This window comes from Leptodactylus fuscus, chromosome 2 (assembly GCF_031893055.1).
Source record: "Leptodactylus fuscus isolate aLepFus1 chromosome 2, aLepFus1.hap2, whole genome shotgun sequence".
Classification (NCBI taxonomy): domain Eukaryota; kingdom Metazoa; phylum Chordata; class Amphibia; order Anura; family Leptodactylidae; genus Leptodactylus; species Leptodactylus fuscus.
The window spans coordinates 275,316,183-275,326,260 of record NC_134266.1 but is presented as its reverse complement, the minus strand read 5'-3'; the positions used below and the strand labels follow the sequence as shown (position 1 = coordinate 275,326,260).

The window sequence follows — 10,078 nt, the reverse complement described above, 5'->3', positions numbered from 1 at the left end:
TACACAGCTCAGTATACAGTATCACACAGACAGGATTAGATACACAGCTCAGTATACAGTATCACACAGGATAGGATTAGATACACGGCTCAGTATACAGTATCACACAGGATAGGATTAGATACACGGCTCAGTATACAGTATCACACAGGATAGGATTAGATACACAGCTCAGTATACAGTATCACACAGGATAGGATTAGATACACAGCTCAGTATACAGTATCACACAGGATAGGATTAGATACACAGCTCAATATACAGTATCACACGGGATAGGATTAGATACACGGCTCAGTATACAGTATCACACGGGATAGGATTAGATACACGGCTCAGTATACAGTATCACACGGGATAGGATTAGATACACGGCTCAGTATACAGTATCACACGGGATAGGATTAGATACACGGCTCAGTATACAGTATCACACGGGATAGGATTAGATACACGGCTCAGTATACAGTATCACACGGGATAGGATTAGATACACGGCTCAGTATACAGTATCACACGGGATAGGATTAGATACACAGCTCAGTATACAGTATCACACGGGATAGGATTAGATACACAGCTCAGTATACAGTATCACACGGGATAGGATTAGATACACAGCTCAGTATACAGTATCACACAGGATAGGATTAGATACACAGCTCCTGCAGGATATAGGTGCCGTCTGTGACTGGTTTGCAGGGACTTTCCATCTTGCAGACATGTGCAGGCATGTACAGGACAGTATATACATAGGACCGGACACGTCTGACACCTCAGTGTCTGCCTGGACTGCACTGAGGACACTTGGCCATGACACCGCTGCAGGTAGGTCCTTCACTGGGGCACTTACTGACCTATCACTGTGGCTGCAGCGGGGAGGGGCTGATGTATCATCACTGGGGGGGGGGCTCTGATCAGGATATTGTTTTATGATTTGGTCACAATTTTCATAATTGCAGCAAAACTCCAAAAACTTTTACAGAAATGTCATCAAAAAGAGTAAAAAAAACCAAACCTGCAAGTCAAGTAAAAACAATTGTTAGTCGCAGTACAAGCGTTCTAACGCAATTTTAGGAAAATGTCACCAAATCCACAGCGGGTCATCACAAGTTCACAGTCACTGGGGCAGATTTAGTAATATTGTCTAAGGGAAAAGCCCCACGTGGTGGAAACGGGTGATAATAACATTGCACATCCGCCCCACTCACCATTATTAGGCCACGGTCACACTTGCGCCGTGCTTTGCCTGGTTCAGACCCAAACAATACAGAGTCGATCCGCTAACACAGCCGTCACAAGTGGGCACAGACCCTTATACACTATAATGGGGTCCCACGGGTTTCCACCATTTTTAGACTGAAAGCAGCAGAGCCATAAGGCCGCCATCGCCGTCTAGAGATACGTCCTGCCTGCCGAATGGCTACTGAAACACAGGTGTGAACCGAGCCTTAGTATAGGCAGACACCAGTATGACCGAAACCTTGTACCGTATAGATAACGTGTCAGGAGTGGACAGTATACATACAGCGGCGGCCAAAAAACCCGCAGCATGTCACACAATGTAATGATGGTAGCGAAAATGATTTCTGGTCTTTTCCCATTTCTCTCCTCTCCTGGTGACGAGGATTGGGCAATTTTGTACATGATGTCACGAGATATTTTTCCGTCGATTTCATAGTAGTAGGAGGTATACATATCATCTGCAGGGACTCCATGTATACGCATCACATACAATTGACAAGATCCACTGTATAATCCAGGCTAACAGGGTCCTAGTGTACGTCTATATGTAAGTGTATATAGCTGTAAGTATATAGGTCAGTGTATATGGGGTTGTACCTAAAGAATGAAGAGGCCACTGTGGAGATCACTGCCCAATACGTGTCCAGCTGTCACTAAACAAGAGGAAGATGAGACCCCACGGACTGTTATTCCCCAAACCACCTGCCCCACCCCCACCTCCCCATATAGCGGTCACCAAGTAAGAGGAAGATGAGACTCCATGGACTGTTATTCCCCAAACCACCTGCCCCACCCCCACATATAGCGGTCACCAAGTAAGAGGAAGATGAGACTCCATGGACTGTTATACCCCAAACCACCCACCCCTCCCCCCCATATAGCGGTCACCAACTAAGAGGAAGATGAGACTCCATGGACTGTTATACCCCAAATCAGCTCCCCCCCCAACTCTCCCCCTCGACTCCAACTCTCCCCCCCCTCGACTCCAACTCCCCCCCCCACTCGACTCCGACTCTCCCCCCCCCCACTCGACTCCGACTCTCCCCCCCCCACTCGACTCCAACTCCCCACCCCCCACTTTACTAGCTTTGGCAATGCCAACTATCTACTCGTACGTGCCAATAAAGCTTGTTTGATTTGAATGAAATGACTGGATTATATGACCAGTGTGTGGACTGCATGTGACGTAATACACCTACCTAAGCCTGCTGTATCTAATCCTGTCATATTATAAGAGTGTATCTAATCCTCTCCTGTGTGAGACTATCTGCCGTGTATCTAATCCTCTCCTGTGTGAAGCCGCCCCCTCATGACTAGCCCGTTTCCTCCGCCCTCTCTCCTTCTCCTCCGCTCCCTCTATGACTACATGTCCCAGCATGCCTCGGGCGGCCTCAGGCAGTGTCTCGCAATGCTCTCTGGGATTTGTAGTCTTCACAGGCACCGCTCTGATCACGTGACCCGCGTCCATCACCCTCCGCCTAGGGGGCGGGGCACGTTCCTCCAATGCAAAGTTCCATAAAGCCGCCACGCCCCCTGCGTCATTAAGCCCGGACACGCCCACTCACGTGAGGCGAGCGCTGTGTGGGCCGCCAGGTGACGTCACTCGCGGTCAGATCGAAAAAAGAAAATGACGTCAGTTGTGTCCGAACGGATGTCCGGCAGTGTGTGACGTCAGGCGCGGTGTGGGCGGATATCCGGTAATGGCTCCGTGGCTGGAGATGTGATTCCCGCTCGGCATGTCCCGGAGAGCGACAGCACAGGTACCGGCTCACACCCACTGACCGCCGCCCGGAACCATGTCTAGCGCTCCCGGTGTCCTGCTCTAGACCCCGCGGCCGTGACGTAACTGTCCGCCCCATGACGCCGTATTACACCCGACAGGACAGAATGACGTCATGTGACACGTGTGACGGCCTAATCGTGCGACTCCCGGACAGCCCCGTGCGACATGAGTGTTACAGCTAGTGCTAGTGTGACCCTGTAAGGGGCGGGCCTGACCTGTGACCCCTGCTGAATCCCTATGACACCCCAAGAGTCCTGTGTGACACCTACTGACACTACATTTGACCCCCTAAGGGGCCGACCTGACCTATGACCCCCCCCCCCCCCCCAGATAGCCGGCCTCTCCCTATAACACCCCAAGAGTCCTGTGTGACCCCGTAAGGAGCTGGCCTGACCTGTGACCCCTGCTGAATCCCTATGACACCCCAAGATTCATGTGTGACACCTATTGACCCTACATGTGACCCCCTAAGGGGCCGGCCTGACCTGTGACCCCTGTGGAATCCCTATAACACCCCAAAATTCCTGTGTGATACCTACTGAACCTGCATGTGACCCAGTAAGGAGCCAGCCTGACCTGTGACCCCCCCCCCCCAGACAGCCGGCCTCTCCCTATGACACCCCAAGAGTCCTGTGTGACACCTACTGACACTATGTGTGACCCCCTAAGGGGCCGGCCTGACCTGTAACCCCCCCCCCCCCCCGATAGCCGGCCTCTCCCTATGACACCCCAAGAGTCCTGTGTGACACCTACTAACACTACGTGTGACCCCCTAAGGGGCCAACCTAACCTGTGACCCCTGCTGAATCCCTATGACACCCCAAGAGTCCTGTGTGACACCTACTGACACTACGTGTGACCCCCTAAGGGGCCGACCTGACCTGTAACCCCCCCCCCGATAGCCGGCCTCTCCCTATGACACCCCAAGAGTCCTGTGTGACACCTACTTACACTACATGTGACCCCGTAAGTGGCCGACCTGACCTGTGACCCCTACTGAATCCCCATGACACCCCAAGAGTACTACAACACCCTATAGCACCTCAGAATTAATGGAGACCTCGCCTTATGAGACACCCTGAATATCCCACACAGAGATTACCATATAGAACGAATCCTGAGACCCCCTAAAACCAATGCCTGCCCAACACACTGACACCCCAAAAGTTCTGTAAGGATTTCATGATACATAATGTAACTCTCTGAATCCTTATGTCACCCCACTAAATCCTGTGTCACACCCCAACAATCCTGATGGGACCTCATGATACAAAAGGGAACCACGTGACACCCCAAGAATCCTGTACACACATTATTATATAGACCCTGTGTGGGCACCATGGGACACCCCAAGAATACAGCGCACTGCCACACCTTCTCACACCCCGTTATACCCTGTGTCTCAGTTTGTGACACCCCAAAAATACTGTACAGACAATATGATGCAATATTAACCTGTGACACCCCAGGAACTCCTTCCCCACTCTGCGAACCCCCCAAATTCCTGCAGTCTCCTTTCAGACAACCTACAAGTCCCTGCAGACCCTCAGATCACCAACAAAATCCTCTCCCACCTTCTGACACCCCCAAAACTCCTGCAGTATCCTCTGACACCCCCTGGTATGTTGCATCACCCCGAGGACCCCAATTGCCCCCATGACTCCCTGTCCCAGTGATCGGGGTGATTTCCTGGGTCTGCTCCAGAGCTGCAGAGCTCGTTCCTTTGCATTTCCGCCCGATTAGCCCCCATAACAGATTGTGAGCCCTTGGGGCGAGTGACACCCTGGCAATGTCCCCCTTTTTGTGTCCACAGGGTAATGGTGACCCGGCTCAGGAGAAGCGAGCGGTGGAGGATGTGGCCACTGGAAGCCGAGAAATGGACGACAAAACGGCTTTTAAACCGTGCCACGTGGCGGTGAGTCAGTCTGCGGCGCTTTATCGTCTATTATTAGTCAGTGACTAGGTCGTGTGACTTTTTTTTAAATGATTTTTTAGCAAACTGTTTTTTGGTCCCATGTGGCGACCTTCCATCCAGTCTCCATTGTTACAGACTACGGGCACTCCCCATGTAGTCTGCTCTGGTCATCTTGTTCCCCTCGGAGGTCATGTGACCCTGTTCTGGCCCCCCTTATGTTGTCTAGTAAGGGGGGGCCAATACTTTTGCACTGCCTGAATGTATAACTATTAGCTCTTTCCTCCCCAGCAGCCTCAGCCGCTCTCAGACTCGGAGAATGAGGAGCCGTTCCCCAGGAGAACGCTTCACCGATCGGCCTTTGTCGCCAAAAACAACCTGAACCCCTTCACGTCTGTCTCCTGGTAAGAATCGCCTGTAGTGATGTCACCGGCGCCCCCTGGTGATCCAGAACATTCTAGAATCTGCACCATTGATCAGATGTTCCGGATTATCAGACAAGAATTCGAATTGATGTGAAGTAACCGGATTCTTTCTTGTGTTTCCCAGGAGCCTTCAGTCCAGACTGGAGCGCAGCCAGAGCTGCAGCGACCATGTAACTGACAGCCTCCCAGCCCCCGGCCGCAGGAGAGCCCCCCCAGCTGCCCAAAGCCAAGGTAACACTTACAGATGCTGCGCTGCTCCAGTCACATCCAGAGCTGCAACAACATTTTTGATTCTACTTCTGGTTTTTACTCCATTTGGATTCAAAGCTAAAATCACTTGGCTTCTCTTTGTCCTGTCTTATGCTCCAGTCACATCCAGAGCTGCATCCAGAATTCTGTTGGGTTTATTTTGCCATTCTCCTGTTTCTTATTCATTTCCCACAAAGCAGCTCAGCAGAGGATAGTACATTATGGGAGCTGCACTCTGGGGCCCCTCCGCTCTCCTCCCTCCTCTGCTCTCCTCCCTCCTCTGCTCTCCTCCCTCCTCTGCTCTCCTCCCTCCTCTGCTCTCCTCCCTCCTCTGCTCTCCCTCCGACCCCTCTGCTCTCCCCTCCCTCCGGCCCCCTCCGCTCTCCCTCCCTCCGGCCCCCTCCGCTCTCCCTCCCTCCGGCTCCCTCCGCTCTCCCTCCCTCCGGCCCCCTCCGCTCTCCCTCCCTCCGGCCCCCCTCCGCTCTCCCTCCCTCCGGCCCCTCTCCGCTCTCCCTCCCTCCGGCCCCCTCCCGCTCTCCCTCCCTCCGGCCCCCCTCCGCTCTCCCTCCCTCCGGCCCCCCTCCGCTCTCCCCTCCCTCCGGCCCCCTCCGCTCTCCCTCCCTCCGGCCCCCTCCGCTCTCCCTCCCTCCGGCCCCCCTCCGCTCTCCCTCCCTCCGGCCCCCCTCCGCTCTCCCTCCCTCCGGCCCCCCTCCTCCCTCCGGCCCCCCTCCTCCCTCTGGCCCCCTCTGCTCTCCTTCCTCCTCTGCTTTCCTCCCCTCCGGCCCCCCTCCGCCCTCCTCCCTCCGGCCCCCTCCGCCCTCCTCCCTCCCGGCCCCCCTCCGCCCTCCTCCCCTCCGGCCCCCTCCCGCCCTCCTCCCTCCGGCCCCCCTCCGCTCTCCTCCCTCCAGCCCCCTCTGCTCTCCTTCCTCCTCTGCTTTCCTCCCTCCGGCCCCCTCCGCCCTCCTCCCCTCCGGCCCCCTCCGCCCTCCTCCCTCCGGCCCCCTCCGCCCTCTCTCCCTCCGGCCCCCTCCGCCCCTCCTCCCCTCCGGCCCCCCTCCGCTCTCCTCCCTCCAGCCCCCTCTGCTCTCCTTCCTCCTCTGCTTTCCTCCCTCCGGCCCCCTCCGCTCTCCTCCCGCCAGCCCACTTCGCTCTCCTCCTCTGGCCACCCCTTTTCTCCGTCTATACTCCTTTATCCCTCTGGGCTCTTCTGCTCCCCCTCCCTCTGTACCTCTTTTGTTTTCAGGTTCCTCTGTACCAACTTTCAGTCCTCAGTCCTCCCCTCTTCTCCCTCAGGGCTCCTTGGTCCTCCCCTCTTCTCCCTCGGCTCCTTGGTCCGCCCCTCTTCTCCCTTGGGGCACCTCTTTAACCCTCTCTCCCCTTCTTCCTCTGCACCTGTGTACAGTAATCTTTAAGGCTGACAGATGATGGCAGAATTGTGAATGCAGCTCTGGGTGCCAGTATGGGCTGACAGTGTTGTACACAGAGGGGTGTCCTCCAATCCGTCACACTGATGGGGGTTGTGGTTCTGGGGTCTCCTCTGCAGTTGCCCCTTCTAGCAGTTTCTATTTCATGTTCCATTCCTTACAGTCTTTCCATGTCTCCTTCAGGTCGTCCCCAGTGTCGGCAGTTTGGGCAGCTTCGCCGGCGTCCTCCTCTCCACAGAGAACAGCCGCTCCTTCTCGGCGCCAGTCCTGACCTCGGAGAGACGCCTTGTCATTAACTCTTTCAACTCCTTCACCCCTCTGCACAAGCCTGAGAGATCCATCAGCCCCGAGAGCAACGACAGCATCTCCGAGGAGCTGAACCACTTCAAGCCCATCGTCTGCTCGCCCTGCACTCCGCCTAAGAGGCTGCCAGACGGGCAAGTCCCTGAGCCCCATCATCATCAAATCCACCCCGAGGAACCTGAGGAGGAACTTACAGAAGCCCACCAGCTACGAGGCCAGCCCCCGTCATCCTCAAGAAGTGGGAGCAGGTTTTCCAGGACCGGCAGATGAAAAGGACTCTGTCCAAAGGACTCTGACCACGCCGGCTGAAGAGTCTGTCCAGGAGAGCGCCGCTAAGGAGGTGTCGGATCTCCAGGCCAAACCGGCAGACCTAGAACTTATCCCCTCCTCTAGTAAGGAGGAGACCCTGGTGACAGATGGGAGACCCCAGACCCTTCCTTGCAGCGGGTGTCTCCAGAACCCCGTCTCCGTTAAAGACTTACTAGATGTCGGCGCCAACTCGAACTCTGGCACAAAGACCCGATTGGCCGCCCGTCTGACCTCCAACAAAAAGACGATAGCCCAGTGCAAGTGCCTGGTAGCCAAACCCATGAAACCGCCATTAAAGCGGTCCCACAAGAATAAGAACGTCCAGCCCATGGGGTTACCGAATGGCGCCGGCTTTACCACCGCCGAAAACATCAGCCCGGGGTATCCCCAGCGACGGGGGCAAAAGAGACGCTGTAAAACCAAACACCTGGAAAAGAATGGCGCCATCAAGAGGCTAAGGGTGACCTGCCGGGGGGGCGGGCAGGGCGGGTTTGAGCGGATCTGGCGGGAGGCGGAGAAGAAGCTGCGTCAAGAGGAGGAAGACAAGAAGCTGGCGCTGAAGCTGCAGCAGATGTTCGACAAGGAGCGGCGCATGGGGAAGCGGTGTAAGGGCAGCCGAGACGCGTACCCGCTCAGGTCCAAGAGCGCCGCCGGCACCAGCTAGAGCGCCATTTTATACACGGACTCCTCCAGGATCGGACTCGAGAGTTTTCTCTAATTTTTCTATGTTGGGGTTATTGTACTGAAGGCGCAGGATCCCCCAAAAATACAAGTCTGAGGCTAGGAAAGCTGGGTGAGGAGAAAGATAGCGCCCGTCTCGGCACGGTCACCCAGCTTTCCTAGACACCTTAATCGTCAGGTCATAGGGGAGCATAGTCTGTAACTAGACAGATCATGGCGAGCTAGGTGACTGTGGCCGCCATTGCTGCAGCGGCATGTTTGTAGCGCCCCCTGCAGTCCCTCACACGTTATCTGCTGCTTCCTCCTGTTCTTGTCTTACCACAAGGGCTTTCCATGACTATGCAGTGTTTGTGCCGATCGCAGGCGAGGCGCACGTCTACTGTAGTCTCACCAGGGGGCACCGCCACAAAAGGTCTCCACTTGGTAAATCCTTGGCTTTGCTTCTTGTACGGATCCTTTTCTCCAGTCCCAACTAGAGCTGCATTTACCATTCTGCTCTTACATCATGTCTTATCCTCTAGTCCTTTCCAAAGCTGCAAATGTCTCTTGCTGCAATTTAGTTGCATTTGGTCTTATGTCCTACTGTATACTACACTCACCTCCAGATCTGCATGTGAATTTATGCTGAGACATCACGCCTTATACCGTAGTCACATCCAGAGCTGCAGTCGGTGTTTCTAGATTTCTCCTATGTCCAACCTGCATTGCATTGTGGGAGATGTGACGCTTTCTCTGAGTACTTTACATCTCCCGAAATATAGATTAGAGATGTCGTCTACACCACACTGGTAGATTCCAGTTCTCAGTGGGAAGAACTGCTGCTTTGGAAGTGACTGGAGCATAAGGCATGATGTTAAAGCAGCAGGGCGCAGCTCCGGAGGCGTTGACGTATTCAGTACAATGTTAGCCCTCTGACATGAAGTCACCTTAGATACGTATCATCGGACATATACACTCACACTACATTGTATATAGGCTCCTCGTACAATGGCGGCCATCATAGATCCCGCTGCGGTTGGCTCCAGGTGGGCGACTTGTATTTCTGGTTTCTTCTGCGCTCGGTTGATACAATAAAGCGGTTTCTGTAATTCTCCTACACCCGCCTGCTCGTGTTTTGGGGGGGACGGACACGCCGTATCACTAGTGTCACCCTCGGATAAGACTACAACCCCCCACCGTGCACAGCCTATAGCATTGTGATATCCCGATGGGTTTGTATCTAACTCAGGTGTCTGCAGCAGTTTGAATGCAGCTCTTCATGTAACTAAGAGTACAAGACGGGACAAAATAATTCAGTTCTGTAAAGATGGGAAAGTTATTGTCACCTGAACTTCTAGATCGTCATCGCTACGTGGCCTACAGTCGGCCTGACCTGACATGGCTGATCACAGAGAGAACTAGAAGGTGCTGATCTGCAGATGTGCCGTCCACGGCCTTTATTTCCTCCATGTTTTACTATATAGATAGCTATACATACAAAGCAACCAATCAGAACTGGAAAAAAAGTGACTTGACCAAAAGACCTATAGAACTTACCTATAGCAGTGCGGCCTGTATTATACTCCAGAGCTGCGCTCACTGTACATAGATTATGATGTTCATCTGTTTTCCCATAGTCCTAACAGCAGCACAATACGGGGGGATTTCTGCCCCGGGTGCTGGTAGGACAGAATGGATTTCTATAATGAACAATTAAACGGTTAAACATTAACCCAACTCATTATAAGGAAGGAAGTACCAACCCCCC

At 54.0% G+C, this 10,078-nt stretch overlaps 1 protein-coding gene across 1 annotated transcript; it reads left to right on the top strand.

Moving 5' to 3' along the window:
• Positions 1-2,817: 2,817 nt before the first annotated feature.
• RNF169 (ring finger protein 169) lies at positions 2,818-8,870 on the top strand. The gene is given in 9 exon segments (XM_075266323.1): positions 2,818-3,005; positions 4,842-4,943; positions 5,232-5,344; positions 5,490-5,574; positions 5,576-5,596; positions 7,222-7,482; positions 7,484-7,561; positions 7,563-7,629; positions 7,632-8,870. Coding segments are annotated over 9 exon segments (1,434 nt in total). The 5' UTR covers positions 2,818-2,981; the 3' UTR covers positions 8,315-8,870.
• Positions 8,871-10,078: the final 1,208 nt, after the last annotated feature.